The following is a 17688-nucleotide window of genomic DNA, read 5'->3' on the forward strand; positions in this document are numbered from 1 at the left end:
TGAGAGTTAATAGACAAGTCATTCTTAGAACAGAAACCCGAAAAAGCTGAGAGCAGACATAAAAGTCCAATCTTGGTAATGGATAAGAGAACAGTGTCGTCTGCATACAGCAAAAGGGGAACTGGAAGCGAGTTCATCTTTGGCACATGGTCTTCAAATTCAGTTAGATATTCTGGCAAGTCAAACAGAAATAAACTGAAAAGGACAGGAGCATGGGGACATCTCTGTTTTACCCCTTTGGTGACAGGAATCTTTTCAGTCAAAAGGCCTTTGTGATTAAACGTACTTGACAGCTATTGGATTAATGGAGTTAATGTATCAGGAATAGCAGGTGTGGGTCCATTCCCATATTGGCTAGTTTAGTCCATAGTTTAGTCCATAGAAGAGATCTATTGATAGAATCAAATGCACCCCGCAAGTCTATAAAAGCTACATTAAGGTCCCGGTCACACGGGCAGAAAACTGCGGGGGGAAACGTGGCTGTTAGCCCCGGGGCTAAAAACCGCGTGGTTGCTCGAGCAGACCTACCTATCGAGGTCCCGTGGAGGTCCCGTGGTGGGGGGAGGTGCCGATCACTCCAAAGTCCTGCGGCGCGGCAAAGAAGCAGGGCGCAGGGAAAGCAGGTTGGTTGTTGTTTTTTTAAAACGCAATTGTGCGCATGCTCCCTTGTGTGTGTGTGCGCATCCGTGGAGACTTTGAAAAAAAACCCTTTATCTGAGGGGACATGGGCGGGCGCCGGAACTACCTTCGGAAACGCGATCAGACACCCGCCCTTGCCCCGCGGTGTCAGGAAACTAGTACCACCGAGGTACTAGTTTTTTACTGTGCATCTTCGGCGGGAAGCCTCAGTTGCGCCACGGACGCTTCCCAGATGTGCCGGTGAGATCGCACCCGGAAACTCCGCCTATCTTCCGTCCCTCTAGCGTGGCTAATGCTCCGTGTGACCAGGGCCATAGTTTGCCTTTTAAATGCAAGGAGTATTTCTCCGCCAAAAAGGCAAGTGTGAGTCAATGGTCAAGGGTAGAGTGTCCGGGCGATAACCCACTTGTTCTTTACCTGAGAGATTATTATTAGACATCCAGTCAAATAGACGATTCAGGAGATGTTTGGAGTGCAATTTCCCTAATACTGAGAGTAAACTTATAGGGCGATAATTGGTGGGAGTTTTTGGATTGCCTTTTTAAAAGACTGGAACTATGATGGAGGTTAGCCAGGAATCCGGTAATATCCCAAATTTATCAACAAGAGTGAACAAGTGAGCTAGCAGTTCAGACCACCAGTCTGGGTTGTTTTTTATTAGGTCAGCTACCATCTGGGCCTGGAGCCTTACCCGATTTAATAGAGGCTATAAGTTCAAGAATTTCTTCTCTAGAGACCGGGGGCCAGGCAGGTATATCAGAAGGGATTTGGAGATGGTTAGAAGAATCAGGCAGTACCGGGTCTGAAAACAAGTTGGAATAATAGACAGTCCAGTCAGAAGTTAGGATAGGTAGAGAGTAGACTGTGTTAAAGGAGAAGTTAACTTGTGAAACCATCACCCAAAAATCTTTCATATTCCTTGTGCGGGAAGTGTGCAATAATCTAGACCAGTTCTTCAAGGCATGAGTATGTCTTTTCCCCCCAAAGAGAAGCTGACATCCTTTTTTTGCTTCAAGATAGAGAGCAGCTAACTCAGGAGAAAAAGGGGCACGTAGTAAGGAAAATAGATAGTGAAGATTTTTCTTAGCAGTCCAGCATTCAGAATCAAACCAAGTAGGGGCACCTTTGGCATTTCTTGATAAGTATGTTGATCCTAGAATCTCAGTTAAGGAGTTAATGATGTCTTGGTATGCTGTGATGGCATTTACTGGAGACTTGGCTTGAAAGGTAGTTTGTTTTAAGTACAAATGTTCAGCAGAGGTGGTCCATTGATCAAGCAGGTCTTTATTTTTATTCTTTTTTAAGACTCTAAGGTCTTTAGACCATATTATTCTCTGATGGAATAATTTATGTATTGTGTTTTGATTCAATAGCATTAATTTTCTTGGAAATATTTTCATAACTCCACAAGTAACACTACTACCAAACAGCCAACTTTTGAAGGTATATTGTTTGGCCTGAATCCACCTTTTGGTCATTGTAACTACCTGGTTTCATTGGTTTTAATTATCATGAATGTTTTTAAATTTATCCCCTGTTCTTACCTTGTACATGCTCACGTTACATTTCTGTTCAACATTTCTTACAGGGATGCCAACCTTCTGGACTGCCTTTTCAAATGTGAAACTACATCCTAGATAGAAAGTCACCATGTCTTTTAACTGTTCAGAATATTCCTTCAAACTTGTCAGAATTCCTGTACATAATCCATTCTCATATTTCCTGTACTGCAGACAGTCAGTTCTATTAAAAGAAACGAATGTTATCAACACACTGAGAAGCATTGTTTAAGTTTGGCCAACTGGAGTCAGTCGTTTAAAATTTAATGTGTCAATTTCCTTCATCCTCTATGCTAGAGGCTGTTGCGGGATGTGTGTGTAAATGTGAACCTGCTGAGTCCAGTTATTGAAGTTGCATTTATCATACTTAGATGATCCACAAATCTATGAACCCAACAAAAAGGTGCTCCCAACATGTTATCAATGTTGTCAGAGGTGGAATTGCATTCATACATCAAAGGTGGGAGATAAGAAGGGCATCATTAAGTGTAGCTGTATTCATACTTCATATTACTGGCCTTGATTTAGGGCTTTTAGAAAAATAGGGATAACATTGTTGACTGCATTCGCTCCAAGGAGTACTGGGAATGGCAAATTGATTAACAAGACTTGGGATTTAGGTTTATTCAAAGTGTTCCTGGAAGTCTTTCTGGATTTTTAAAAATTTCATATTAAAATGTAGCCATGTTTCATATTAGTTTGAAATTTTGTTTCAGGTCTTGATTACTTATCTGAACTTTATGATGCTTGACAAAGGTCTTTACAGTTATAATACTCAAATGGCTATACATGCAGGCAGTTGTACTAGAAGTTTAATGCTACATTAATCTGTAGACATGCTGAAGCAAAGCTGTGGGAAGCCAAAACGTTTTGTACCTTCCTTCCTTCCAATTTTCCCAATTTTGCTGCTCCTTGTGCACAGATACTCCCCATCGAACAGCAAAATCAGTCAAGTAACTCCCACACAACACAGTTTTTGCATGGGAAAATAGCTCCGGTTGGGGCAAGATCCATTTCCCGCAGCTGCTGTGTAGCTACAGGCAACACAACTCTTTAAAAACAGTAATGTTTAGTTTAGTTCTGTTAACTTTGGCAATCCCAAACCTAGTCTCAAAAACCAAAAGAAGGTCTCATAAATTCTTTATTTAGTAGCAAAAGTTGTAGCTGTAAGCAAAATGAATTGAATGTGCAGACGATGTCTGCATATGGCTTACTGCACTAAAATGATATTTTTGCATTCATATCAGACCTATGTTAGATAACTCCATGCATACCTAATATCAGAATCAGTGCTCATAGTAGGGCATTTCCATTCCCCCGGTTTACTTCTGTAGAGCAATGGAAGGGGGCCTTCATTTGCATGGCAAAAATGTTCAAAGTCATCCACAAGAGATTTGTGCAGAATTATAACATTTGCCTGTTTAAACCCTGTAAGCATTAAGAAAAAAGAATTTTAGCTTGTTATGTCGACTACACACACATTCCCTTGTTTATTTGGGCATAGATACTAGTTATTAAAATGGAAACATGTTTCTGACATTCTCTTTTGCAACATCACCTTATAGTCACTTTAAGATGTAGTCCATTTTGAACCAGATACACTGCCACATCCAAGGGTGTAGACTTTCCAATTGCCCGGGGGGGGGGGGGCTGGGGCTGGGCCAGAGGCATTGCTTTGCTAGGAACAAGGGTGGCTCCCGGGGGAGGCTGAGCACCTTCCTGAAAATTTCGGCGGGGGCTGAAGCCCTGCCGCCCCCACGAAGATTACGCCTATGCCCACATCTGTTTGCTCAGACACTTCTGGAAATGGTCTTAGGGAAATCGTCCTCTTGTTTCTACATCAAGTTCAGACTTCTCTAAATGTGAGAGAGCTGGGAATAATTTGCTACACCAACTTGGTTTCTGCTTTTGATCCTAAAGCTGTAATTTTGGCTAAGGTCTGGCTTTAGCTTGCCTCTCTTCCTCCTTTCTGCTGCTAACAGTACAGCTTCATGCCAGATGATAGTGGCACCAATTTTGAGGAACATGCAATAGCTGCAGCCTCTCTAAGTCATGTCAGTTAGCAGTTCTGATTTTCTTGGAGACTAAGCATGATATAGATATTAAGAGTTATATTTCATACTGGGGTCAACCCCTGCTCCCTTCACTCACCAATCCCGTAGCTTGCTGCATTTACAATATTATTTTACAGGGGCTCTTCCCTTGTATGCTTCACAGACTGCCTTTTCACGCTTCATGGACTAACTCCATAAGTGGCATCTGGCCATATTTTTCTCTTATGGAAATAAGTATTTTCAATACATTTTGTCCAACAATAATTGTTGGAAAATTTGGTAAAAGTAGTTAGATATTCAGAGCTTGCAATGGATCTTTGTTTTTTGTTTTTGTTTTTTAAGCCCCCGGAGGGGTTTTTTATTTTTTATTTTTTAAACACTACAAAAACAGAAAAAAGGGAAAGCTACTTATAAGGGAGAAAGTAAAGAACCCACTACTAACAAAAAACCCAAGAGAGGACTTTTCATCTTTGTACTTCTTATGAACTGTGTCAATCTTTTAACCCTTTTAACCATCCCCAGTTACATTTAATTGCCCAATAACAGTGCCTCCCATCATCCCCTAGAACCAAAGTTCTCAAAGGCACAATTCAGAGTCCTTCAGCCTTTACTTCTTCTTCTCTCTCTTCTGCAGTTTGTAGGAACTTTTCGGGGCTGATGCCCCCTGCTCAGACAAAGAGTCCTCACCAGACGAACCAGTTTCCAGCTCTCCACTGGACTTATCGTCCTCTTCTTTTTTCTCGTCCTCTGGCCTTCCCAGCTGCTCCTTTAGAAACTCTTGAGCTTTAAGAACAGAGTCAATCTTGACCTTCTTCTCCTTGATCTTGAATATTACTCCTTCTGGAAACAGCCATTTATATCCAATTGAGTTTGTTTGGAGGAAAAACACAAGTTCTTTGTATTTCTTTCTGCATTGTCTTACTTCAAATGGAATATCCTTTAGCGTTCTGACAGCATTCTCCCCCACCTTCAGGGATGTTGCAGCAACTGCTTTCAGGATAGCATCCCTGACGTGCCTCTTCGAGAATCTTGCTACAATTTTCCCAGGCAGATTATTTTTCTTTATGTATCCTGAATATGACCTGTAGGCCACATCCATGTTGTTGAGTAGCAAGTCCGCCTTTATATCTGCTACTGGGGCAAGTAGCTCACTCATAAGTTCTTTAAGATTCTCTCCTCTTTTCTCTGGCACCCCTTGGAAGCGCAGGACCATATTAGCCTTATCCATTTGCACTTGCAGCATCTGATCTTCCAAAGATACAGTTTTCTTTTCCAATTTTTGCACTTTTTTCCTCACTATCTGCGTTGTCTCAGCCATTTCCTTTACTTTCTCAGCATCCTGCTTCATTACTTGAATCAAATCCGTTATTTGCGTTTGTTGAGCAGTAATGCTTGTTGTCACAACTTGCAGCTGCTTTTGTTCTGCAGTAATATTCGCTGTTACAACAGACATCTGTTCTTTAAAGACATTGAGCTGTTCCAGCAGAGGGCGCCTGACCTCTGTCATCGCCTTCATCGTCTCACTGGTCGTTTCCGGGGACTCTAGTTTCGCTTTTAAAAGTTTCTCTTTGTCCCTGTCCCTCTTCCCCACCATCCTTTTCTCATTTGTTTGCTTTCGCAATAAATTTTAAAGTCTCTGAATATGCGCTTATCTGTATAGCTCGATGGATGAGTACTTCTGGGCAATTTCTTGTTTATTCTTCCACTCCCTCCCCTTTCGCTCAACGATTTATGGGCATGGGAGGCGTCCCTCCCACCACTCGCTTCTGCTGTTTCGCTGCTTCGGGTAAGGAGTGTCTTTTCGTTTAAAAATCAGTTCTCATTTCACTCACGTACATAGTTGGTCTTCCGACCCCTCTTCATTCATCATTTCAAACGCCTGGTCTCCTGTGCTTGACCTGGCTAGCTTGACTTGTACCATCAGGTCTCTCGGCTGGATGGACCACTGGAGCAAGGGGGAGCCTTGATTCTCTGGCATTTAGCCAGAGAAGAGGCTACCTCCTCAAAGCTCCTTGGCCAGGTGCCCTTCCCCAGGCTCCTGGGGGGGGTTACGAGCCTGCTCACCCCCTCCGTCCACCAGAGCACGGAGACACCCCGGGAGGTCCGGGAGGTGAGTCCATGAGCGTGCCGCCATCAACCGGAAGTCGCAATGGATCTTTGTTCACTGGAGAGGAAGCATATTCTTTCTATGTAAAAATCTGTATTTCTAAAGGGAAAGGTACACAGGAAATCTACAAAACAGCAAGACTACATCTTTACTGTTACAAGTACAACAACAGATTGACTGACCACATGGTTGGTAATGGAGATTCTTTCTTCTTGACCCTAGAAGGAAATCACCTGAATACATTAACCAATGGTTGTTAGCAAACAGGCTCCAGTTTCCCATGCTTTCTCCCCATTGGCTTTGTGCCAGGTTACCTTCCAGGTCAGTCTAAACAATAGCATGCAAGGTAAATACATTTGTCAATGCCTTTCTTGGCTCTTGCCAATAGTTTTTAGAAAGTGGGTGGGGCCAGGCCACGTTTTTGCTCAGCAAGGCTTCTGATTGGCTGGACAGATTTTTAAAAAATGTTGCTTTGGCAGCAGCTGCTACCGCAGCACAAACATTTTTACTGTATGACTGAAGTTAAGCTACGGCAATCAGTCTGTGGCTGGCTCCGACTGCAGTGGCAGCCATTTTGAGGGAGCCATTTTGTGGCTGCACCCATCATGCTGTGTCAGAATTCCAGAGGTACCCACAGTCTCGAAAAGATTGGGGAGCCCTGCCTTATGCAGTTCTTTTTTGCTTCCTTTACAAACCATTCAAACAGCCCAGTGGCTTCTATCTGAGGCTTTGCTTCCCCTTGCAGGAAGACTTTGATCCTGGCTGAAGTCTGCAAAAACAGCTGTCTCAAAGAGTTTCAGGGGTTGCCAGGACAACCTTTGTAGGAGGCATATACAGTCACAGAGGAAGGAGTAGTGTTTGAAGTGTAGCTCAGATAAGTTTGGTTTTCAAAGGACGGCAATATTTCCTGACTGTCCCTGTCAATGCTGCCTCCATCCTCCTGGCTTCTAATTACTTCCATTGCAAATAGCACAGGGATATTCTGGAGATAAGCTGGCCAAAGATGTTCAGATTCCTTCACTTTTGACACTGTGATTTTTATGATCATCCTAAAGGTGGTGCCTAATCTTGAAACTCCCAGGTTTATTTCTAATGAATCAAGCTTGCCACGAACGGACACACATATTTTTTTATTATTATAGATGCTACTTTTGCGTTTTAGTTTGCTTGTGATGACATGAAACTGAAACTCACAGGCACTTTCAGCTATCTCTTTTAAATTTCGTTTAGCAATATATACTGACAATATATACAGGCTAACTCAAGAATCCAGGGTTATGTTTCAGGACTGAACTTTCTATTTCAATGCGTTTTCTGATTTATTTTTAATTTTCAAAGGAAGGAGATGGATATGCTTACAGATTCATGCCAGTTTCTTCACTAATGGCTAGTTTTAATACAAGACACTTTAGCAATCTCTCTTTCAGTGAGACAGACTGGACAGTATTTGTCTTTTTAAAACTGATGACAAAAAAGCAAAAACAAATGAAAAGGACAAACAACTTTAAATAGCAGTGACTAGCAGGTCTGCTATATTAAGCCAATGAGTCAAGTTTTATTTTATGCAGTTTTGTAAACACCCACAAGCCACAAAAAGTGATGTCTGTATGTGAGAAGTTAGCATTTGTGGCATAAATAGTGCAAAGAGTTTGGCTACGTTGATTAGTAAGTTCTAATGTCTAAAGTTACTCTCTCAGCATAGCAGTTATAAATGCGGTTGTTTTATGGAGTGTCTCACACTTTTCTCAGTTACTATACAAACTACATAATTTTGGCTGAATGTTACATTGTAACAATACTTTTAATAAAAAGAAACAGCAACAGGAACACCAATTTTTTGGCCACTCTTCAGCTACACCTCTGTGTTCGGGGGGGGGGGGTTGCTACAAAACACGCTGGCATAAAGCTGAAAGTAATATAATTACATTACTACAAATCGGAATTCACAAACTGGGCTGTAGCTCTAGTACAGAATCCTGCTTTGTGGCCGTCCCATTACACGGAGATAATGGAATGGCTACCACTGAGATGCTGCTAGTATTGCTAACATTTAAACTGGCCCCTTTAGCTGTCCCTTTAATGTCAGCTTGATATGCAGCAATACTAGGTGATATTATTTATCTCCATGCCATGAAGAGTTTCAGCTGCCGAGTTTAACACATCTTGCCTCTATTAAAGGGGTAGAGCATTTTTCTCCTAGCTAACTGGCAACCTACATGTCACATAACATTCACATGAATCACATAAAGCTGTTTTGTACTGAATTAAACCATTGGCCCATCAAGGTCAATATCGTCTACTCAGATTGGTAGAAGCTCTCCATGGTCTCAGATGGAGGTCTTCCACATCACCTCTTTCCTCACCCCTCTAACTGTAGAAGCAGGGGACTGAACCTGGGACTTTCTGGATCCAAAGGAGAAGCTCTACCACTTAGCCATGGCCTTTCCCCTCCCCACCAAAGTGGCTTAGTGTGACACCTCAATGTAATTCTGGTATAAGTGAGAATTGTGAATGTATATGTTGGTTTTTGAAAAACCAGGCTACCCAGACAAATATTTCTGATTCAAAAATCTTGATACTATTGTAACGTAATAACAACCTAGGAGATAGCAAAAAAAAAAAAAAAGTAACATTATACTGTGACGGAACTCAGTTGCAGTGGAAGAAGGGTTTGTTTCAAAATGCTTTAGGCTATAACATTTTTTTTATCAAGCTGTTTCCCATCCCTGTCCAGGTCTTCCCCCATTGTTCTTTACTAGACAAGGAATAACAGAGTGTCTTTCTTGCATTTTAAAAATCCACTTACCTTCTGACATTCCAGAAGTATTGCTAATGCTGAGTTTATCTGATCGAATTAGTTTTCTGACTGCAGATGGAAGAAGTGTTCTCAGATGTCTTATGATCATGCCCTCCTCCTGGAACAGGATAAAATGTAATTTTATGACGCGTAAATCAAGGGGAACATCTAGTGATTTTAAAAAACCAGCTGTGTTATCATTTTGTTGATTCAACTTAAGTTTTATAGTTTATTTTCATTTAGAATACAAATGATGTGTTCTCTTCTCTAAAGAATATATAATCAAATGATTTTTTAAAGTAATCAAATGCTGATTTGCCAGATTAACAAAGGAAGTGACATTTCTCAGCCTAAGCTCCAGTTACTTTCTGTAGTACAATGAAGGAATTTTAAAAAAAATGTTAAGTAAATTTGCAACTTTTATATGTTAAAATTATTACAGGAATTACCAAAGCATGAATAATATGGTCTACTGAAAAGAGACTAATTTCAATAACTTTTCCAACATTATGTTGATATTCGATCCAACCTCCTCTATAAGTGACAATTATTATACCCATATCCCAAACTGCCTCACCTCTATATTTTGTTTTAATTCTGATGAAGCCATGGAGAGTAATGAAAGCAATTCCTGAACAAAGGTGGTTTTCAACATGGAAAATTACAGGTTTAAATTCTTTTTAAATGAATGAGTTAATAGTCAACCTGTTGTTGGTTATACATTTCTTAAAAAGCTCAAGCTACAATGCCTGGTATTTTAATTATCCTACAAAGCCGCTGTATATTTTGTCTTTGATATCAAGGTTTACATTTTCAGCAAATTTCGTATGACATTTAGGCAAATCATGAGAAGGAGGGCAGTAAATGATGAGCCAGTGCTCAGTTCTTGTGGTCTATTCTTACATGCCCAGGGTAATGCTGATTGCCACTTTGGGGTCACAAAGGAATTTTTCTCCAAGCCAGATTAGCTCAAGGACCCTAGAGGTTTAATGCCTTCCTCTGGGCATAGAGCAGGGGTCACTGGGAAAGTGGGGGGAGGAGATAGCATGAATTTCCTGTGTTGTGCAGGGGGGTTGGACTAGATGGCCCCTTGGACCCCTTCCAGCTCTATGGTTCTCCGGGTTGCCAGGTCTTACCTGGCTGCCAGCAGGGGGTTCCCTCTATGTCCCCTGGGGTTTTTGGCACACATACTTTGTGCACACGCCATGATGACAGCACCCAGAAGTGATGTCATCAGGCAGGGCACATTGCAGGGGGATGCTCTATCATTTGAGGGAAAACTCTATGGTAATAATAGAGTTTGCCCTCAAATGATACGAGTGTCACTTCCGGGTGACGTCATTGGGCTGGGCACGTTGGCGTGGACAGGGCTCTTTGGGGTCAGGGTTTTCCCCACTGGCCGGATTGTGGCCAATGGATCAGGGGCCCTGGAAGTGGGTAAACCCCCACCCCTGTCAGGGGAATGGCAACACTAATGGTTCTAGAAAACTGTAGTATCTGAAAATGATATCCCTGCTTTAAATGTAAATTATGAAGTTTCTCCCCTCAGTTTTTCAGTAGCATCTGTATTTTGTTCTTATACGTAACTTATATTACAGAGCTGTAAGGATTATAACAAGACACTGGGGTTGGATCCAATGTTCCCTCTAAGCTGTAGAGTCTTGTGAGCAAAAATTCTACTATGGGAGCTCCTGGCATTAAAGTTGTGAGCGAGCCATTTGGATACTGCATAAATTAGTTTGCTCTGGAGCTCTCCTTCGTGAGCGAAGACAAAAATGTGTGAGCCAGGGGCTAAAAAACTGTGAGCTAGCTCACACTAACTCAGCTTAGAGGGAACACTGGTTGGATCCAGCATAAGGACTACTCAGTGCAAGGACTGCAGATCTTCCCCACTTTCCTTTCCCATATCAGCCATTTTCGACTCTGGAAAGGGTTACAGCCTTCCAAGTCCAATGGCGCCCTGCAACTCTGGGAATAAGGGATCCCCCATTGATCAAAATTCTGAAGGCTGAAAAAATGAATCTGACTCCTACATTTTTTGGCTGGGTCCTAGAGCCAAAGAAGATTTGTTATGGCCTAGGGTTGCTAGCCTCCAGGTGAAGCCTGGAAATTTCCTAGAATCACATCCAATCTTCAGACTACAGAGATAAGTACTCATGGAAAAAATGGCTGCTTTGGAGGGTGGTCTCTATGGCATTATGCCCCATCACCTGCCCTTCCCAGGCTCCAAAATCTCCAGTAATTTTATAATCCAGAGTTGACAACCCTATAGGCCTGACCTAAATGATTAGCTACATAAAGAATCGATGGGATTTAAACAATCTAATGCACCCTTCCTTTCTAGATAGTATTGTGTGTAAGATTTTTTATAATATAAAGGTAAAGGTAAAGGTTCCCTTGCTCGAAAGCCAGTCGAATCCGACTCTAGGGTTGCGGGGCTCATCTCCGTTTCAAAGCCGCAGAGCCAGCGCTGTCCGAAGACGTTTCCGTGGTCATGTGGCCGGCATGACTAAACACAAAGGCGCACGGAACGCTGTTACCTTCCCACCGCAGTGGTACCTATTTATCTACTTGCAATGTCTTGCTTTCGAACTGCTAGGTTGGCAGGGGCTGGAACTAGAGACAGGAGCTCACCCCGTCTTGCGGCACCCGGGTCTTGAACTGCTGAACTACTGACCTTCCACAGCCTGCAGTACAGCGTCTTAACCACTTGAGCCACCGCAGCTAGCTGTATTTGCTTATACTAACATCATAATGAGCTTCAGTATTTCTGAGTTGCAGTATTATAATCTAACTGTAGGTGGCATTTTAAAACGCACAAACTATCGTCCATAAACAATTCTCTAGACCAGACCATTTTATATATATGATCAGTCCATCAATAACTGGGTCCTAAAATGATTGCTATATTACCATATTTAAATTGCTATGTAAAATATTTAGTTTTTACCTTGTACAAGAGAGTCAGCGTGGTGTAGTTGTTAAGGGTGGTGGACTCTAATTTGAAGAACCGGCTTTGATTCCCCACTCCTCCACAGGAAGCCTGCTGGGTGACCTTGGGGCAGTCACAGCTCTCTCAGAACTCAGCCCCGCCTACCTCACAAGGTGCCTGTTGTGAGGAGAGGAAGGGAAGGAGATTGTAAGCCACTTTGAGAATCCTTTGAGAGAAAAGTGGGCTATAAAAACAACTCTTCTTCTAGAAATAATTTGTATTTCCACATAACTATCTGATGAGGAAAGCTTTTTTCTCACTTTCTTCTCTCTTGCTGCTGGCTCCACCCCCACCCACCCACCGGAGAAGCTGTGATGGCAGGCCTGGCAATGGTGGCAGCTCCTCCTCCTCCCACCTAGAGTGCCATCACTCGGGAGGAAGTGACAGCAGGCCTGGCAGTGGCAAGATCAACAACAATTTTTCTCCTCCCCGCAACCAGAGTGCTGCCAGAGAGGTAGTGATGGTGGGCCTGGCAGCAGCAGCTCTTCCTCTCGCATGCAATGGCGAGGCAGATGGCATCAGAGGAAATTCTGCGCATTCTAGGAACATTTTTAAATTTTTCTGCAAACCTGGGGGGTCCCTCAAATTTGTGCAGAAACCTCTCTTCTTTCCACTTGGCCCTGATCTGCAGATTTAAGCAGCTGAAGATCAGGGCCGTAATCATATATTAGAAATATATGATTACGCCTTCTATTCCACACATTAGAAAATATGTACTAATCAATTGTGAAAAGTTTCCATATAGATTTAATGACTCTCAGACATTCTTCAACAAAAATAATCTACCCCAAACCTGTGCCTTGAGGGAACCCATAAGCAGTGCTGAAAAGAAAATCAGCATGCTTGAAAATCATTAGCAATCTAGCAAGATGTGATCAGGATTTTGCTGCGTGCCTATCTACAATATTTCTTATCACACTGTTTCTCCATTTTTAAGGGATAAAAGATTCTGCCATCCTCTAATTAATCTCCACAACAGCCCTGTGAGGTAGATTGGGTAGAAAGAAAATGACTGGACCAAGGTCACCCAGAGAACTTCATAGGTGAAAGGGAATTAGAACAAGAGTTTCCAGTACATTAGTATGAATGAGTGAATAATTTATTGTGGTCCATGACCAGATACAAGTTCACACAGCAAATCATTTTGAAGGTATAGATCTTAAAGCACTCCAATTAAAAGAACAGATACAGAATTATAACAGAGTAAAATACACATAAAAGTTAATTAAAATAATCAAAATACATATAAAAGTCAATAAGAGAACATCATAAAACCATTTAATTATAAACCTAAAAGTTAAAACAGGCACTATTTAATTGAATTCCTTATAAAATCTAGATCAGAACTCAGAGACAAAACTAAAATGTATTACCAGTATATTAATACCACATACTTAGTAATAAAAGTCTGCTGTGATTACAGACCATACCACTGCCTTCACGTAGTATAGCGAGAGAGTACAAAGGCTTGTATTAATTCATACTGAATTCTACTTTAAAAAGTGGCTTGCATTGAGGGCCAGACCAGCTATTGAACTTACAGAGCGAGTTTCTGATAAGACTGCTGGAAGGCCACTGGAAGATCACTGGCATCCACAAACAAGCAGAGATAAGGAGGCACTGTTGTTCTGCCACTGCCACAGGTGCCACTCAGTTCAGACCAAACCAATGGTGGACAACATTGCAACAAAAGGCAACAAATGAGCTGACACCCATTGTTGGCACCATTGGCTTGGTCTGAACTGAGTGGCCCCTAAAGCACTTGCTTGTAATGCAAAAGGGGCCATTCAGCCTGGCTTCCTTCTGTGCAATTTTATCTTCACAGCCCACCCGCTTACATTCTATCGCTCTGCTGATAGTTCCATTGGAGGAACAACCATGTCTACTGGAGGAAGGCTTCAAAGTTGGCTGAGTGGAGTGGAAGAATACAAGCCAGTATTGTGTAGGGATACAATTATTACATATAATACAAAACACAGAAAAGAAACTGACACAAATGTGACCTGATGCCCCTCTCACTGTTCTGCTCAGCCCATCAGTAGAGCATAGTCTGTCTTTTCCATCAGGCAACCCAACAATTGTCCCCCAATTGTCCTTCCAGCACTTTATGAAGGCTCCTTCCTTTTCTAACCATCCTACCTCCTTCTCTTTCCTGTAATAGCAGCTGCAGAATAGGACAGATCTCTAGTAATTCCTATATTCTGTCATATAGTAATTCCCAGAATTTTTAGAGCTTTGTTCCTATTTGCCAGTAACAGTTTTGTTCTTCAGCTATCTTGGAGCATCAACCATTGAAGAAGACTCAGTCCCAGGATTAAACTGGAAGGTCCAGTTCAACACATGTGCAGTAGGGGTTACATGTCAGGCTCCCCCATGGAGATGAGGCCTCAGCTAGGCCCAACAGATGGCAAGACCATGTAGAACTGGGCACACTGGAGGCACAAATCCCCCAAACTGAAGGACAGTCAGAGCTATTGATAGTGTTAATACTGGGCCCTGCGCCCTTTTTCCAAACAGTGTGATCGATAATACAAGAGCTCCTTATGACAGTGCAGATCTGGAGTAGCCATTTGATGAACAGCTTCTATTAACCTCTAGTTATAGTAAACAGAAACAGAACCTTCAACAGATTTTACAGGAATAATAACCCTTTTGTCACACACGGGAAATCCTAGTCATCAGAATTATAATGGGGAGAGGTCAAACGCTCATTTATGCTTCTTTTCTGTGAGAAGGGAGTAATATTATCCAAATATAGATTAGAAAAGGGACAGAATTTGTCTTAATAGGGACATGAGGATATATCCTATTACAGATAAGATTAAACTATAATAGGTCAATAGTCTACATAGTGAAAAGTAGTGTTAAAAGGTCTGCCAAAGCTTAATATTTACCTGATTTATTGCTAAAAAAATTTATTCTCCGAAATATAAGGATATTCAGTACAATATTGAGATTAGTTAAATGTTGATTATATATTTGTTCTTGATGATTGATGTATAGATTATGTTGTTATTAGTACTAGCTAATTTTTGTTAAAATTGAAGTGGTTTTATCTTACTTTAACAGTTGTATGCATTTTTAATACTTCAATAAAAAAGTGTTGAAAATAAAAGAAAAGGGACATAAACTCATTGCCAACTAATTGGGGGTGGCTGTTCCCTTACTTCCTCATTATTTTCAAGTCATCTCCATTAGTTTTTGTCCTGTCTTTTTCATTTCCCCAACCTTTGTCGTCTTTTCTTTATTTCCCCTTCCTTCCTATCTCTTTTTTGTTCTTTTTAACTTACAAAAATTCAGGAGCAGGCAATTTGCCAGCTGCCTGTATAGTAGGAGGAAAGCTTAGAATAAACCCTGAGCTTCCACGTGTGTTAACAGCAATTTTCAAGTAAGACACAGTATAAGCTGGACATTCTAGGTTTCTTGTCACATGGAAACCTGGAAATTTGATACTGATGCCTCTGAATATGAGGCATGTTTGTTTCAGAAATGCCTTAGAATCATTGCTGATTTTCTTGGCAGCTTCAGTACCATCTACTATGGTATCCTTACAGATTTGTTGACTGAGGTTGGTACTGACAGCACTAAGCTTCACTAGTTCTCCACTTTCAGAAGGTGGTGCTAGGGAACTACAATCTGACTTTACGTTATGAGGTCCTGTTCTGTTCTGACCTCCTCATTCCAAAACTCCAGGTGACTGCTTACAGAAGTCTTTGTAGATGTTTAACTGTTTTAACATCAGTTTTCTGATGACACCCGACTCTATTTCTCTTTTTTCATCTGGGTTAGTGGACGCCAGGAATGAATATGTGAGGGTAATCACGGGCTAGATAGGAGTCAATAAACTGATGCTGAATTCACATAAGATAATAGTCCTTTGGCTCAGAGTACAAGCTTCAGCAGTTTGGAAAGTGGGAGGAGTTTCCCACTAACTGAATTTCTTTCTGGATTAGATAATAGAAGAAGAGAAGAAGAAGAAGAGATTGGATTTATACCCTGCCCTTCACTTGGAGTCTCAGAGCGGCTTACAAACTCCTTTCCCTTCCCCTCCCCACAACAGACACCCTGTGAGGTGGGTGGGGCTGAGAGAACTCTGACACAAACTGCTCTTTCAGGAACAGCTGTGCCAGAGCTTGTGACTGACCCAAGGTCACATCAGCAGGTGCAAGTGGACGAGTGGGGAATCAAACCCGGTTCTCCCAGATTAGAGTCCGTGCACTTAACCACAACACCAAACTGGCTCTCAACACCAAACTGGCTCTCTAAGCCATAAATCTAAGGCAGATAATAAATCCCTAAATAAATAAATAAAATTATTAGGTGGGCAAGAAAACTTGGTGAACATCTTGAGGCATCTACTGATGAAAGGAGTTTGCCTAAGCCAGCAGCTTGTCTGCTGTAAGGACAGAGAGACCACAGGGATGGTGGTCCATTGGTGGTAGGCAGCATTCAACTGAACCTTAGCAGCGATATCTCACAGGAGGATATTGGTGGGACTTAGCACCTCTTGGTAAGAAGAAGGAAAAAAAGAATTCCCTTCCATCTCACAGTGCTGCCTCTTCATTTTTATTCATTTCTAATGATATTATCAGGTTTCAACAAGATCTGTGCATTATTCTGAAGAACTGCTAAGGGACTGCATGTTTGATGAGGCAGTGTGCATGCTGGCCATGGGCCATAATAATAATAAACTATGGAAACTATGGAGACAGTGTGTTGCCACTGATTTTTGATGTGATGGGGGTCTCCTAATGCTACTGATAGTGTGCTGCATTTTAATTTTTTCCGGAGTTGCTTCATGGACTTTTACTGTGGAAAGATGAAATGTAAATGTTCTAAATAAAACAAGTTTGGTACTGGCTGATGAAGTATTAAAGCAGGAATCTAGGAATGTGAAGGTTTTTCCCCAGTTCTGTCCACAGCCATTATTTCTGAAACCAACAGGCCAGTAATACTACATTAGAAACTGGAGACAGGATAATTTTTTAAAAATTACTTAATGCAGCAGGATAAAGGACAGCTGTGGCTCCTCCATCTTGCTTCCTCTCTGCTCCTGTTTCATGGCTCTGGTGTTGATGGCAGAGGCTCTGTTTCTTATTTCCTTATTGTATATTAATTCTTCAAATTAGGTAGCAACAGGCAGTAGACCTCTTCTGCTATGCCACTAAAATTGTGGAACCCTCCCCAGAGAAGACATTCCTGGTGCCAAACGTGACCTTTAGGCTCCAGGTGAAGACATTTTTCTTTTCTCTGTGTACATAGCAGAAGAGAAAGTTGTGTAATAGTGGGTGACTTTACTGTAATTTTTCTCGTGATCTGCATACACAGTAGCCTACTCAGTGTGAGAGTAGCTGTAATTATTACACAACCTTCTCTTCTGCTTGCCTTCTTTATTTCCTTCTCCATCTGTGTGTTGAGCCAGCAGGCGATAACATGTCCCAACATCTTATTGATTTAAAACATTTTTTAAGCCACCTTTCCACTCAGGGTCCCCAAAGTTGCTTACAAATGCACACAAGGTAGATATAGAACAATTGAAA

The 17688-nt window shown here is 41.6% G+C and overlaps 1 protein-coding gene across 1 annotated transcript in view; it reads right to left on the reverse strand.

The window, feature by feature from the left end:
• The window catches only part of LOC107113340 (chromosome unknown open reading frame, human C14orf159), a 51082-nt gene extending 38901 nt beyond the window's left edge, over positions 1 to 12181 (reverse strand). The window contains exons 1-4 of the mRNA XM_015414662.1: positions 12107 to 12181; positions 9166 to 9274; positions 3473 to 3626; positions 2184 to 2382 (exon numbers count right to left, since the gene is read on the reverse strand). Of these exons, the coding sequence (XP_015270148.1) occupies positions 2184 to 2382; positions 3473 to 3626; positions 9166 to 9265 (453 nt within the window). The 5' untranslated portion in view covers positions 9266 to 9274; positions 12107 to 12181. The remainder of the gene's footprint in view (positions 1 to 2183; positions 2383 to 3472; positions 3627 to 9165; positions 9275 to 12106) is intronic.
• Between the last annotated feature and the right edge of the window lie 5507 nt (positions 12182 to 17688).

This window comes from Gekko japonicus, unplaced genomic scaffold (genome assembly GCF_001447785.1).
Source record: "Gekko japonicus isolate JY-2015 unplaced genomic scaffold, Gekko_japonicus_V1.1 scaffold1035, whole genome shotgun sequence".
NCBI classification, from domain to species: Eukaryota; Metazoa; Chordata; class Lepidosauria; order Squamata; family Gekkonidae; genus Gekko; species Gekko japonicus.